The sequence below is a fragment of the Papio anubis genome, chromosome 6, assembly GCF_008728515.1.
Source record: "Papio anubis isolate 15944 chromosome 6, Panubis1.0, whole genome shotgun sequence".
Lineage (NCBI taxonomy): Eukaryota > Metazoa > Chordata > Mammalia > Primates > Cercopithecidae > Papio > Papio anubis.
Window position 1 is genome coordinate 152,675,330 of NC_044981.1, and position 16,126 is coordinate 152,691,455.

General features: G+C 45.0%; 1 protein-coding gene across 4 annotated transcripts in view; it reads left to right on the plus strand.

Annotated features, from left to right (window-relative positions):
• The first annotated feature begins 3,824 nt into the window (after nucleotides 1–3,824).
• Nucleotides 3,825–16,126, plus strand: part of SLC22A16 (solute carrier family 22 member 16) — a 51,937-nt gene continuing 39,635 nt past the window's right edge. The window contains exon 1 of one of the 4 annotated variants that reach the window (XM_009206278.3): nucleotides 3,825–3,939. In XM_009206278.3, coding sequence (XP_009204542.1) covers nucleotides 3,887–3,939 — 53 coding nt within the window. In that variant the 5' untranslated portion in view covers nucleotides 3,825–3,886. Of the gene's footprint in view, nucleotides 3,940–4,047; nucleotides 4,196–16,126 lie in introns of those variants that run through there. The other 3 variants (XM_021937983.2, XM_009206279.4, XM_017958414.3) reach the window with 3 other exon arrangements.

A 16,126-nucleotide genomic window follows, 5' to 3' on the forward strand; every position in this document is an offset into this window, starting at 1 on the left:
TCAAATGTGTTTTTTGCATTGATTGGGATGATCATGTTTTTTCATATGGTCTGTTAGTATGGTAAATTATATTGCTTGATTTTCGGATATTAAATCACTCTTTCCTTCTTGTGATAAATCTCATGTGTTCATGATGTACTGTCCTTTTAAAATATAAAGAGACATCCAATTTGCTAAAATTTTGTTAAGAATTATTGTATCTATGTTCATATAGGTATATTGGTGTATAGTTTTCTTGCCTTGTAAGGTCTTTACCTGGTTTTGATATCAGAGTAATGCTGGACCATTCAGTGATTTGGGAGGTATCCCCTCCTCTTCAATTTCCTTGAACAGTTTGTGCAGAATCAATATTATTTCTACCTTAAATGTCTGACTCTGGGGTTTTCTTTCTTTTCTTTTTCTTTTTTCTTTTTTTTTTGAGGCAGGGTCTCACTCTGTCACCCAGGCTGGAGTGCAGTGGCCCAATCATGGCTCACTGAAGCCTCGACCTTCCAGGCTCAAGCAATCCTCCCACCTCAGCCTCCCAAGTAGCTAGGATAACAGGCATGCACCACGATGCCTGGCAAGATGTTTTGTATTTTTTATGGAGATGAGGTTTTACCATGTTGCCCAGGCTGGTCTCAAACTCCTTGGCTTAAGCGATCCTCCTGCCTCAGCCTCGTAAAGTGTGAGCCACTGCATGTGGCCAATCCTGGGGTTTTCTTTGTGGAAACATGTGTTAGTTTGTTTGCATTGCTATAAAGGAATACCAGAGACTGGATAATTTATAAAGAAAGGAGATTTATTTGGCTCATGGTTCTGCAGGCTGTACAGGAAGCATAGTGCCAGCATCTACTTCTGGTGAGGGCCTCAGGAAGCTTCCAGTCATGGCAGAAGATGAAGCGATGCCTGAGTCACATGGTGAGAGAAGGAACAAGAGAGAAAGAGCAGGAAGTTCCAGACTCTTTCAAACAACCAGATCTTGTGTGAACTCATAACTGAGAATTCACTCATTACTGGGGAGGATGGCACCAAGACATTCATGAAGGATCCATGATCCAAACACCTCCCACCAGGCCCCACCTCCAACACTGGGGGCTGCATTTCAACACGAGATTTGGAGACGACAAACATCCAAACCATATCATAAAGTTTTTAATTGCATATTCAATTTCTTTAATAGATGTAGGCCTATTTCTTCCTGAGTGTTGTTAGATTGTATTTTTCAAGGGATTTGTCCATTTTATCCATATCGTGCCATTTCTATCTGGTGTAATTAGAATAGTGTTCATATCAAAATTCAGTTTCTCCATATCTTTTCCAGGTAACTCTCCCTTTGGTGCTTTGAAGCAATAGGGCATCTTGACTGGCTGCCATGGCCCCCACCTTTCCTCCTAGGCTCAGCCCTTGACAAAAGTACTCCTCACTACTCTCTCATCTTCCCCCCACCTTGTATCCCTCTAGCATTCCTCACCTGAAGAACTCAGGCTTTCTTAAGTCTCTTTAGTTAGCAGGAAACTACCTAATTTAAAAACCTGGTCAGGTGCGGTGGCTCACGCCTGTAATCCCAGCACTTTGGGAGGCCAAGGGGGGCGGATCACCTGAGGTCAGGAGTTTGGGACTAGCCTGACCGACATGGATAATCCCCGTCTCTACTAAAAAAATACAAAATGAGCCGGGAGTTTTGAGGCATGACTGTAATCCCAGCTACTTGGGAGGCTGAGGCAGGAGAATCGCTTGAACCCAGGGGGCGGAGGTTGTGGTGAGCCGAGATCGCGCCATTGCATACCAGCCTAGGCAACAAGAGCGAAACTCTGTCCAAAAAAAAAAAAAAAAAAAAAAACCTCTCCAAGCTGTTTATTACTTAAGGGTTTAGTCCTTCCAAGAGTATTTATGTTTCAGAAGAGAATGTCTAGACAGGATTGTGCATAACAAAAGTAAGTCCATTTTTAATGGTGTTATTGTAGGCTCTGTGACAAGTAGGGGAGGGAAGCACTTTGGGAAAAGGACCCTCCTCTTTTTAAAATACTATTCAAGTACAAGTTTGCTCTTATTACTCTTCTGCTTTAAGACTGTCTACAGGGAGTTCCCTTTGTCCTTTGGTCAAAGTAAAATGTTTGACACAGCCTTGCAAGATCCTGCCTCTTCTCCAGCCATCAGACCCAGTCTCACTGCTCTGCTCTGCTGGAGCTCTGTCCTGGCCCTCAAACTGTTGGATTTCTCTGAGAAAGTGATAGTGTGCTCAGATTTTAAGGATGAGATGGAGAAGTTCAAAGAGAGGGCATTTGCTATGGAACTGAGGCTACCAAAGTGACAAAGAGAATGCATCCCGATAGTGGCCTTATAAAGTGGAGTAGCACACTGACAGTGCGACCAGTGACTGCCAGGCTGACTAGAGAAGGCAACTCTCGCTGTGGATATAGTTGGAAACTGGCTTTTCTGCTTCAGCGCTGTGGACCAGCCATTGGCCTTTCTTCCCTAAAGTTCATTCACCTGATACCTTCCAGAAGGAAGGCCACCCCCTGCCTGGGTTGGCCATGTGCCAAACCCCTGCCCACTCCAAAGTGTGGCTTGGAATGATGTGATCTGCTTATTAAAAATCAGATTGCAGGAGGCCAAGGCGGTCGGATCACGAGGTCAGGAGATCGAGACCATCCTGGCTAACACGGTGAAACCCATTTCTACTAAAAATATAAAAAATTAGCCGGGCATGGTGGCGGGTGCCTGTAGTCCCAGCTACTTGGGAGGCTGAGGCAGGAGAATGGCCTGAACCCGGGAGGTGGAGCTTGCAGTGAACCGAGATCGCACCACAGCACTCCAGCCTGAGCAACAGAGCCAGACTCTGTCTCAAAAAAAAAAAAAAAAAAAGAAAAGAAAAATCAGATTCCTGTGCCCCAGGCAAACTGACTCATCAGGGGTGGAGTCTAGAAATAAATTTACATTTATTTATTTTTTATTTTTGTATAGACTAGGTGTCACTATATGATGGTCTCAAACTCCTTGGCTCCAGCAATCCTCCCCCTTCGGCCTCCCAAAGCACTGGGATTACAGGCCTGAGCCACCGCGCCAGCCTAATTGTACTTTTTTTTTTTTTTTTTTTTGAGACAGAGTTTCACTCTTGTTGCCCAGGCTGGAGTGCAATGGCAAGATCCTGGCTTACCGCAACCGCCGCCTCCCGGGTTCAAGCGATTCTCCTGCCTTAGCCTCCCGAGTAGCAGGGATTACAGGCATGCGCCACCATGCCCGGCTAATTTTGTATTTTTAGTAGAGAAGGGCTTTCTCCATGTGGGTCAGGCTGGTCTTGAACTCCCGACCTCAGGTGATCCGCCCGCCTCGGCCTCCCAAAGTGCTGGGATTACAGGTGTGAGCCAGTGCGCCGGGCCTTAAATGTACCTTTTAAACCAAGTTCTGCGGTAGATTCTCAGGCATGAAAATTTGAGAACCATGTTTGTGAGGGGCGTCATGCGGAAGGCCATATATTCTTGCAGCCAGTAGACTGAACCCGGACCTTGCATCCCCACCCTGGGCTCTCTCTCAGTGACAACTTTTCCCAGGTGTCGGGGCTTCCCTCCAGCGTGACGACCCCACGGATACGGTGCCAAGAGCCAGGCTGGCGGCTGGGCGGGCGGGAGAGCGGCGGGGCTGGGGGCGCGGGCACCATACGACCGCGGGCTCCGGGACCACAGCGCGCCGGGGAGGAGGCCGAGGCGGCGGGAAAAAGCCGAAGATACTTGAGGGGACGGAGGGACCAAGCGACGGAGGGAGGAACAGAGTACAGCCTCGCGCTCGTACCGAGCACTGGGACGCGCGGGGAGCGCAGGAGGCCGGGCGGGGAGGTTCGGGGCGGGGCGTGCTACCCGCAGCCCCCGGAGCTCGGCTAACTCTGCGCCCAGTGCACGGCAGCACCATGGGGTCCCGCCACTTCGAGTGGATTTATGACCACGTGGGGCACTTCGGCAGGTAGGGGGCGGGGTGGGGAGGGGGCGCCACGCGGGAGGCGGCGCCAAGGGGTCTGTTTCTTTCGGTTGCGGCAGGGTTCTCGCGCGGCGCTCGCGATCCGAAAACATCTCCACTCCCTCCTTCCCCCGCGCAGTCCGGACACAGGCGTCCAGACGCCGGCCCCGAGCTGGGCTTGTCCCCTAGGACTCTGGCAGCGGGGCCTGGCATGGTGATCAGAGGCGCCGGGCTCGCTCGGGGTGCACCTGTTGCCAGGCAGGTGGGACCTGGGTGCTCTCCGCAGCAGCCGATGCTGGAGGCCCCCCAGGGGCCAGATCGCACGCTTAGGGGGTGCCTGTGCCTGGCGGCCCGTTTCTCTAATCCCTTTTCTCACTTCCCGAGACGGCTGCTGCCCCCTTCTGCCCCGCGCCGCCGTAGGGCCTCCCTCTGTGCCTGGCAGGTATTCCCCAGGGACAACCGTTAGTCAGAGTTGGTTGCCGTTTATTAAAACCTAATATGTGCCAGGTACACTGTACCGAGAGCTTACACACAGTTCTTCATTTGATGTTCACCAGGACCCTGCAAAGGAGGTGTTCAAATCCCTATTTTAGTGATTGGGAAACTGAAGCTGGCGGGGTCAAGGACTCATAGCCAACGCATGGTGGAACCACGTTTTACCTCCGTACACCCTCTTTTCATTTGTCAAATGGATTTAAAATTTTTTAAATTATTCATTCGTGCGTTCATTTATGGACAGAGCTCCTTTATCTGACTCAAGAGTGCTTTGAGAAGAGAGGTAGCCAGGTGGGGGGCCATGCAGCGTGAAGGCCGGAGATTTGGAGCTGCGTCTGAATCCTGGCCTGCTACTTACCTCTGATACGATTCTGGAGATACTTTGTGTCTCAGTTTCCTATCCAGAAAATGGGAATTAGGCTTAGCGAAGAGATGATGTGGTGCTGTACTTCAAGGTGGAAGGTTGTATGCGTTTTGGTTTTGATTCCCAGTGTCTGCAAAAAAGAGCTGTTAGGACAGAGGAAAGGGGCAAGAAGCCCCAGCTGTTCCCTGCTTCCTTCTGCTTGCATCATTGAACGCTGTCTTGTGCCTGGCTTGGTCATAAGCCGTTGGTACGTGTTACTTCCTTTAATTTTCACTACAGCCTGATAAGGTTGGTAGTATCACCCTCTTTTCACAGATGAGAAAAACAAGGTTTCTGCCTAAGCATAAATCTAATACTAGCAGGGCAGAATTGGATGCCATTGGATGCCCATCACCTCCACAGCCCACACTCTCAACCACGATGCACTCCTGAGCACGGTTAGGTGACGGCCCCTCGGCTGGGCCAAGCTCTTTATGTATGATCTCATTTCATCCTTTTGGAAGCAGAATAGCACAGAGGTTAAAAGATCAGTTTTAAGGCTGGATGTCTGAGTTCCCATTCTGGCACTACCACACATTAACTATATGGTCTTGAGCATATTATTGACCACTTTCTTATCCGTAAAATGAGGCTAATAATAGCAGTACAAATGTTTTCAAATAGGAGTAGTGAAAATGTGTATATGAGGACTCCGCATGCAGTTTCTCATCCTCACAGTAACTCAATGAGGTAGGTGGTACTAACACCTTAGGTCCCCTGTGTTTTTTAGGGATTAGCTGAGATAATTATATTAGCTCGCGTTTGACTAAGGTACCCTATCAAACAGATTCCTCAACTGGAAGTTTATAACTCTCCAGTTGAACTGCCCACAGCAGGATCTGTGCCACAAGGCCATTCAGGGGCCCTGACAGGTGGGGCAGCTCTGCCATCCATGGCATGGGGCTCCCTGTCTGTGCCTGGAGCAGCTGCTCATCCATAGTGACAGCTCACTATGGTGAAGAGGGGCCAAATGGGTTTGAGGAGACAGCTCTTAGCTGGCCACCATAATGTATGCAAAAGTCTTATTATTCAGTAAGTTCTCAATAAGTCATGGCTATTATTGTTACCTGAGTTCCCATATTGGTGGTCAGGGTTGACTTGTGAAAGCAGCTTACAGGAGGGAAAAGGGTAACAAACCAATGCTTATACAGTAGAAGGTGGAAACAGTGTGACTGTAACACAGTACCCCATTTTTCTCAGATATTTGTTCTAATTGGTCTCTATTTTTATAAACAGAAAAGAAAGTTATTGTGATGGTTATTTAGTCCTCTTTTTAAGGGAACCTAGTGAAAGTGTTAAGTAGAGCAGTGGTCTCCAACCTTTTTAGCACCAGGGACCCGTTTTGTGGAAGACATTTTTTCCACAGACCTGTGGTGGGGTCAGGGGGATGGTTTCAGGATGAAACTGCTTCACCTCAGATCATCAGGCATTAGATTCTCACAAGGAGCTCTCAGCCTAGATCCCTTGCATGTGCAGTTCACAATGGGGTTCACGCTCCTGTGAGAATCTAATGCCGCGGCTGATCTGACAGGAGGTCGAACTTAGGAGATAATGCTCCCTGGTCACTGCTCACCTCCTGCTGTGTGGCCCAATTTCTGCGTGGACCAGTACTGGTCTACGGCCCGGGGCTTGGGGACCCCTAAAGTAGACAACCCTGATTACCTCTCATTTCTCATTGATCATTTCTTGAATAAGGAAGCACTATTCTAGTCACCTTGAAAAGGGGGAAAACAGGCCAGGCGCGGTGGCTCATGCCTGTAATCCCAGCACTTTGGGAGGCCGAGGTGGGCGGATCATGAGGTCAGGAGATTGAGACCATCCTGGCTAACACGGTGAAACCCCATCTCTACTAAAAATACAAAATATTAGCCAGGTGTGGTGGCGGGCGCCTGTAGTCTCAGCTACTTGGGAGGCTGAGGCAGGAGAATGGCGTGAACCCAGGAGGCAGAGCTTGCAGTGAGCCGAGATCGCGCCACTGCACTCCAGCCTGGGCAAGAAAGCGAGACTCTGTCTCAAAAAAAAAGAAAAAAAAAAAAGGTGGGGGGGAAACAGGATACCTGAGAAGAACTAAAATACCATTCCAGGATTTCTCCTGAAACCATATTGTAGTTCCATAAACTTCACAGCTGAAGCTCCATATGGAAAGAAATTGAGGAGACTGAGATTTAGGCACCTGTGTTGGGAGGACCTGAACCGGGATCCCTGAGTTAGCTGTCCTGGGATAAGAGAAGTGATGGTTTAAAAGTTTAGAGTTGGAATATGGAACCTGTGGCAGACCTTCATGGATGGACAGAGGTAGAGTTTTGTCTTTTGTTTTTTGTTTTTTTTTCCAGTATGTAGTTTTTCTGGCTCTTTTTGGACTTCAGCATATGAACATCATAACATCTACCATTTATATACAGCTATGGTGTGCCATACAGTGCTTTCCAGGTGTTAACTCATTTCATTCCCACAAAGCCCATTGTTCAAATGAGGAAACTGAGGCACAGAAAGGATAAGGATCTTGCTCATGGTCCCTGGTGGTAAGTAACAGGGCCAAGATCAAACCTTGGCAGTCTGGCTCCAGAATCCATGCTCTTAACCACGATAGGCTCCACCAGTTATGCTTTTATGTGGAATGATATAATCTAGGACTGAAAGCAATTTTCTTCATCGGTCACCCAGATTGCATGGGCCCATTGCCTGGGGCTTCTGGCCACCCTTGCTCTCCCTCGCCTCTGGGTTTTCTGCCGATTGTGTTTGTGTGATTCTTTTTCCACTCATATGTCGTATCTATAAGCCTGTTGTCCTGGTGGACCCCTAGGTTGGGTACATGCATGACACCTCTGAGGGCCAAGAACCTTTGTAAAGGAGAGAGTGATGTGTTAGAATGCTAGATGCCTAAGGACATGGGGTTTGCTTTTTCAAGAAGTTATTCTTGCAACAGGGAAAGGGAAATTTGAATTGAAGGAGTGCTTAGGACCTTTCTAGCACATGGAAAGTGTGTTTATGTGAACTAGCATGGCTTGATTGGGGGCCACTTCGTGGTTGTTTTTGGGGTATAAGATATGAGAGTGAGAGAGGCAGGAGGTAAGCTTACAGTCATCTCCATGAGTGTTTTTGTATGTCATACTGCAGAGTTTGGGTATCAGAAGATTACTTTGCAGTGCAGAGGGTGGATTGGAGGGGCAGCAAGTGGGGCAAGGGGGCCAGTGAAGACTTAGATAAGAGCCCAGGTGAGAGAGAAAGAGGGTCTGGACAGTGGGAGTGTGGGCAGGGAGAACCAGAGGGTTTTAGCAGGCGGAGTTGATGGGACCTCTTGGCCCTAAGGCATGAAGGAGAAGTGAAAGGGACCACATGCCCCTCCTAGCCCACCCCATGCCCCATGCCCAGGATTTCTAGTTTGTGTGGGTGATGGTACGCTAAACTCAGAAAGTTACCTTCCAGGTGGGGCAGGCCTAGATACTGAGCTCAGTTTGAGATTGGTTTACCTTGCGTTCCTTGTGGGAATTCCAGGCAGAGGCATCCAGTGGGAAGTTGGGTAGATAATCTGTTGCTCAGGGAAAATGCCCCCTTGTCAATATGGATCAGCTGGCCATCCAGGGCTGCAGTCCGGCTGGCCAGTGCCTTGTGGACAGATTAGGCATGCCTTGGCACCTGTTCCAGCTGTGCCTCAGCAGGGGCGTTGCTGAATACTTTTCCCTCTCCCTGGGCCCTGTAGATAGAAAACTTTTAAATTGATATATTGCATATGTGCAGAAAAGTGTGCACCATAATCTACAACCTGATGAGCTGTCATACAGTGAACACACCCACGTTACCCCCGCCGAAATTATCTCCTCTTATGCCTTCTCCCGAGCTGTACTCCATCCCTGTCCCCCAAGCTCACTACTCTCCTTACATCAACCATACTAAATGTTACATAACTGGGGTAAAAAGCACGTGCCCTTTGGCTTCTTTTGTTCCACACTGTGTTTGTGAGATCCACCCATATTGTGTGTCACAGTAGTTAGTCGATTTTCATAGCTACCTAGTATTTAATGGCAAGAATATTTCACGGTTCATTCATTTACTGTCAACAGACATTTAGACTGTCTCCAGGTTGGGCTTGTTATGAGTTGCCTTTCTCGCATTTGTCTTTTAGGGTACGGTTATGTGTCGCTTAACGACAGAGATACTTCTGAGAAGTTCATCATTAGGTGATTTTGTTGCGCTGCAAACATCACAGACTATATTTACACAAACCTGGATGGTACAGCCTGCTACACACTTAGGCTCTATGGTATAGCCCACTGCTCCTAGACTACAAACCTGTACAGCATGTTATTGTACTGAATACTGTAGGCAATTGTAACACGACGGGAAGTATTTGTGTACCTAAACATGGAAAGGGTATAGTAAAAATATGGTATTAAAATTATAATCTTGTGGGACTACTGTGGCATATGTGGTTCATCGTTGACTGAAACGTCGTTTTGTGGTGTGGGGCTCTACTTGTGTGTGCATTTCGCTGGGTATATACCTAGGAGATGATGTCACAGGTGGTGCATGTGGTCAGCTGCCAGATAGTTTTGCAAAGTGCTTATAAGAAATGTCACCCTCATAGGCTATTTATTGGTTTTTCAGTTGCTCCACAACAATTGTCCAGTATTTTGAATGTCAAACCTTGTATCAGTACATAGTTTAACCAGAAAAGTAGATATCCTGGGGCAATGTTTTCATCTGTATCAGCATCTCCTAGGAAGCTTCTTAAGCTTGTAGAGGCCTTGACTCCACCTTAGACCTCCTGAATCACGATTGCTAAGAGGGGGGCAGAAAAGACAAATCCTCGCTTCAGAGGCCTGCCAGGGTGGGTGCTGTGTTGGGGTGTGTGTGTGTGTGTGTATGTGTGTGTGCAGAAGAGAAAAAGAGACAAAGAGAGGAGAGGGGAAGAGAGAGAGAATAGTTCTGGTGATGACTGTGGGGGTCAGCTATCTGAGGAAGAAAAAACTGAGGCCAGAAAGGTAGCAACAAACTGAAGAAGCTGGTAGGATCTGAAGACTGGACGTCTGAATGGTGCTGGAAATGGGGTCAGTGGGAAGGACGGGGGGAGTAAGAGGGTGGGAGGTCATAGTCAGAACGTGAGCTTTTCAGTGGTGGAGCTGCTCCAGGTGGTGAGACTAGTTAGGGAACAAACTCAAATGCCTCAGGTAAACTTTAGGCAAATTATACATGCTGCTGTTTGCAGGGGCTGTGTTGTCATTTGCTGAGTTGAAATTTCAGGGATGGGAGTCAAAGAATATAAATATGTGCGTCATACATACATGATTTATGTTCTATTTCCAGTCATATTCATATGGGATTGTTATTATAGGATGCTCCTTAGGCCCTCAACAAAATTTAGTTTCAAGAGGCCCTGATTTTCATGCCTCTTATTGCCATGGTGTCTAGTGGGTAGATGGTGGTCCATGATGAGCCACACTGTAATGATCTGGATGGGGTGATTCTCAGACTAGGAATGCTCCTTTAGTTAAAAACTACATGCTACCCTTTCCCTCTGGGATGTCCTAGGAGTATCTATACTTTTGTCATACTTTCACCATAATTTCTTTAACCAGTCTCCTGCCAATGGACATTTCAGTTTTCTATGTTTTGCAGTTATAGACAGTGCTGAAAATGAAATTTATAAATTCACTTTGGGATAGTTGATATCTTTGTGATGTTGACTACTGGTTACTTTTAGGGAAGTCAAGTTTTATTATTATCAAAAGCAGACAGTAACACCCATTAGTGTAATGTCTTTTAGCAAAGCAGAGACACCTAGGTGCTTGATTTTACAAAAAATTAGTGCATATGAACTGTTTTCTTAGGCAAGATTAGTTTTCCATTTTATTTACGTCAGCGATTCACTAAGCAAAGATTTTTTTTGTCTGTACAGTTCAGCTAGCTCACAAACTCTGATGTATGTTGAGATGATTAAATGAGATAATGAGTGTGAACATGCTTTAAAGTATGATCCAATGTAAGGTGTTAGTATTTATTTATTTATCTTCGAGACAGGGTCTCTCTCTGTTGCCCAGACTAGAGTGCAGTGGCGCGATCTTGACTCACTGCAACCTATGCTTCCAGGTTCCAGTGATTCTCCTGCCTCAGCCTCCTGAGTAGCTGGGACTGCAGTCATCCACCACCATGCCTGGCTAATTTTTGTATTTATAGTAGAGATGGGGTTTCACCATATTGGCCAGGCTGGTCTTGAAATCCTGACCTCAAGTGATCCACCCTCCTCAGCCTCCCAAAGTGCTGAGATTATAAGCATGAGCCACTGCGCCCGGCCTGAGATTAGCATTACAGAATAAGCACAGTGACCAAGACAATGCTGAATAAGCTGCTATGTACAGCACAGGCAGGTGTGAACAGAGTAGAGTGGAGAGGAGAGAATTGACTTCTGCTGTGTAAGATGAGGCCCATCTACAATCTGTGCAATAGAAGCAGACTGGACTGCACTGTAAGGTCAAGGAGTCTCTTAAGAGAGCCATTTTTATTGACTGGAAGATGCTTCCTGAGAAAATGCCAGGGAAGGAAGAAACACCTCCTGAATGGACAAGCCTGCTTCCCAAGGGCAGGAGACCCATCAGCCATGACAGGTGCTCACCCCCATGAGGCCACAGGCAATATAGCAACCCCAAGGCTCTGTGGTGACATGGCAACCAGTGCAGGGGCTGGGGACGAGGGATTCCAGCCTGGAGGTGTGAGGGTCAGCACCACTCATCTTCAAGCCAAGATGTTAGTCTGTGGGGTCTTTTGAGCAAGAGCAACACAAGCCTGTCTTCTCAGCCTACTCTTCCTGCCCAACCCCTCTGTCTACGATGGACTGAGGCTGATTTCTTTTTTTCTTTCTTTCTTTTTTATTTTTATTTTTATTTTTTTGAGACAGAGCCTTGCTCACTCACCCAGGCTGGAGTGCAATGATGCGATTTTGGCTCACTGAAACCTCTGCCTCCCAGATTCAAGCAATTTTCTTGTCTCAGCCTCCTGAGTAGCTGGGACTACAGGCACGTGCCACTATGCCTGGCTAGTTTTTGGTGTTTTTAGTGGAGACAGGGTTTCAGCATGTTGGCCAGGCTTGTCTCGAACTCCTGTCCTCAGGTGATCCACCTGCCTTGGCCTCCCAAAGTGCTGGGATTACAGGCATGAACCACCATGCCCGGCCTGATTTCTGATCATTTTACTGCTGGCAGGGACGTGTTAATATTTCCTGGAAAAAACAGAGCTAGCTCCCATTAGCCCATCAAGCACTGGGGCTCCAAGCTCTTCTCTTGGCTGCTCATCCCAAAGAGACCCTAAGAATAGGAATTAGTGTGTTCTCTCTCATCCTGGAGCTAGAAGAACACTACTTACTTCCCACCTGCATTTTGCTTTGTATTTTTCTTTTGTGGACTAGCTAGCTACCAGGGCCAGTGTCACAGATAGAGTTCAGTTTTGAAACTGTGGCCAACATGACCGGCCTGTGGTGTCCTGATAGCCACAAGGCTTGAAATTAATTCCATTCAACCTATTATTTATCTACATGAGGTTCTATGATAAGTGAGGAGTGGTGGCTACATGCCAGCCTGGGTTATCTGTGAGGACTTGGAGAGGTCACTAGGTTGCGATAGTCTCCAAAGCAGGGTGTGTTCACCAGTGGGGGGTAGAGATGATCCCTTGGAGTGCCACCAAAAAAACACCCATTTTATATATGAATGTGTGTATAAAAGTCAATACGTACAAATGGAAGTTTATATTTCCATATACATAATATGTTAATTTAGCATTATATGAATATGTGTGTGTACATATGTTCACTTTATATGTCGACATGCACATCTGTGCGCACACACACTTTTAAAAATTTAACTGATGGGACACCCAGGCTAAATTTTTGGATACACTGGCCTATTGAACATCTCTCTTTACCAGGGTACTGAGCATGAGTCAATTTCAGCGCTGTTCATTTTCAGCCCAAGGTATTCTCTAGCATGCTATAGCCACTGCACTACTGTGTGCTACGGGAGATACGAAAGTGACTGAACCACAGTTTCTGCTCTGATGAGACTTTAGCTCAACCTTTTGTAGGACTTCTGTTGTTGGTTTGGTAGAGAAATAGAAAACATTCACCTGGTGTTCTCTAAAAAAATCAACATAAATAACAGAACGGTACTTCAGCTGCATATTGTGTTCATAGAAGAGAAGGAACAATGGGGACTAGAAAATGCATAAATGAGTGAGAATGGGAAAGGGGGAAGCAAGTAAAAAGACAGGACTGAGAGAAGCTGTCAGTAAAGGATAAAGAGACTGAAAATCGGTATTTAGGTTAGAGGGAAAAAAAAAACGTGGAGAGAGAGGAGTATGAGAGGAACAGGCTAGACCAGTAGGTCTCAAAACGTGAGAGTTCTTGTAGGTCTTTGAAGTCTGCAAGGGCAAAACTTTTTCCTAGCAATACTAAGATATTAGCTGTCTTTTAAAAAACTCTCATTCTCTCATGAAAGTACAGCAGAGTTTTCCAGAGACTAGGTGATGTGTAATAACACATCAGATTGAATGCAGACACATACATGAGAAACCAGCTGTCTTCTATTAATGCAAGTGTTAACTGTGGAACAGTGCCACTCTTCTTACTAATTTTGTTTCATTTTGTTTGGAACACTATAACTATATGTTATTTAATGTTAATATCTAGTGAATTTATTAAATTTAATGAATTACTAAGCATTTAAAAATTTCTCCATTTCCAGCCCTTTTTCTTTTGCCTTAGGAATTGCATTTATTTTTATTTTTGTTATTTTATTTCATTTTAGATTCAAGGGTACATGTGTGGGTTTGTTAAATGGGTATATTGTGTAATGGTGTGGTCTGGACTTCTAGTGAACCCATCATCCAAATAGTGACCATTGTACCCAATAGGTAATTTTTCAACCCTCATCCCTGTTCCCTCTCTTTCTTCTTTTGGAATCCCCAGTATCTATTATTTCCGTCTTTATGTCTATGTGTACCTATGGTTTAGCTCCCACTTATAAGTGAGAACATGTGATATTTAGTTTTCTGTTTCTGAGTTATTTCACGTAGAATAGTCGTTTCCAGCTCCATCCATGTTACTGCAAAGGATGTGATTTCATTCTTTTTTATGGCTGCATAGTGTTCCATGGTGTGTATATATGCCACATTTTCTTTATCCAGTTAACCATTGATGGACACTTAGGTTGATTCTTTGACTTTGTAATTGTGAATAATGCTGTGATAAACAGACAAGGGCAGGGATCTTTTTGATATAATGATTTCTTTTCCTTTGGGTAAATAACCAGTAATGGGATTGCTGTATCAAATGGTAGTTCTATTTTTGGTTGTTCAAGAAATCTTGATAATGTTTTCCATAGGGGTTGTACTAATTTATATTCCTGCTAAGAGTGTATAAGTGTTCCCTTTTCTCCACAGCCTCACCAATATCTGTTATTTTTGACATTTTAATAATAACTATTCTGAATGGTACGAGATGATATCTCATTGTGGCTTTAATTTGCATTTCTTTCATGATTAGTGATACTGAGCATTTTTTTCCTGTTTGTTGGCTGCTTGTATGTCTTCTTTTGGAAAGTGTCTGTTTATGTCCTTTGCCCACTTTTTAATAGGGTTATTATTATTTTTTGTATTAATTTGTTTGAGTTCCTTATGGATTCTGGATATTAGCTCTTTGTTGGATGCATAGTTTGGTTTGCAAATATTTTTCCCATTCTGTAGTTATATACTCTATCGATTGTTTCTTTTGCTATGCAGAAGCTTTTTAGTTGAATTAATTCCCATTTGTCTATTTTTGGTTTTGTTGCATTTGCCTTTGAGGACTTGGTCATAAATTCTTTGCCTCAGCTAATGTCCCGAAGAGTTTTTCCTAGGTTTTCTTCTAGTGCTTTTAGAGTGTCAGGTCTTACATTTAGGCCTTTAATTCAACCTTAGTTAATTTTTGTACATGATGAGAGATAGGTATCCAGTTTCATTCTTCTGCATGCAGCTAGCCAGTTTTCCCAGCACCATTTATTGAATAGGGAGTCCTTTTCCCATTGCTTATTTTTGTTGATTGTGTTGATGGTCAGTTGCTTGTAGGCGTGTGGCTCTATTTATGGATTCTCTATTTTGTTCCATCTGCCTGTGTGTCTATTTGTGAACCAGTTCCATGCTGGTTGGTTACTATAGCCTTGTAGTATAGTTTGAAGTCAGATAATGTGATGCCTCTGGCCTGGCTCTCTTTGCCTAGGATTGCTGTGGCTATTTGGGCTCTTTTGTGGTTCCATGTGAATTTTAGAATAGTTTTTTCTAATTCTGTTAAAAACAATGCTGATTCTATAGGAATTGCATTGAATTTGTAGATTGCCTTGGGCAGTATGGTCATTTAAATGATATCGATTCTTCTTTTTTTTTTTTTTTTTTTTTTTGAGACAGAGTCTTGCTCTGTCACCCAGGCTGGAGTGCAGTGGTGCGATCTCCGTTCACTGCAACCTCCGCCTCCCAGGTTCAAGCAATTCTCCTGCCTCAGCCTCCCGAGTAGCTGGGACTACAGGCGCCTGCCAACATACCCGGCTAATTTTTTGTAATTTTAGTGGAGACGGGGTTTCACCATGTTAGCCAGGATGGTCTCAATCTCCTGACCTCGTGAGCCACCTGCCTCGGCCTCCCAAAGTGTTGGGATTACAGGCATGAGCCACCGCGCCTGGCCCGATTCTTCTAATCCATGAGCATGGGATGTTTTTCCATTTTTTGTGTCACTTCTGATTTCTTTCATTAGTGTTTTGTAGTTCTCCTTTTAGAGGTCTTTTACTTCTTTGGTTAAGTGTATTCCTAGGTATTTTGTGTGTTTGTGTGGCTATAATAAATGGGATTGACTTTTTGATGTAGTTTGCAGCTTGAGTGTTGTGTAGAAATGCAACTGATTTTTGTACATTAATTTTGTTTGTTGAAACTTTACTGAAGTTGTTTATCAAGTCTAGGAGTCTTTTGGAGGAATCTTTGGGATTTTTCTAGGTATAAGATCATGTTGTCAGGGAACAGAGATAATTTCACTTTTTTTTTTTCAATTTGGATACCTTTTGTTTCTTTCTCTTACCTAATTGCTATGTTTAGGGTTTCTAGTGCTATGCTATTTAGGAGCTGTGAGAGCGAAATCCTTCTCTTGTTCTAGTTCTTAAGAGGAATGCATTTTACTTTTCCCCATTCAGTATGATGTTGGCTATGGGTTTGTTATATACAGCTCTTATTATTTGGAGGTATGTTCCTTTGATGCCTAGTTTGTTGAGTTTTTTTTTTTTTTTTTAT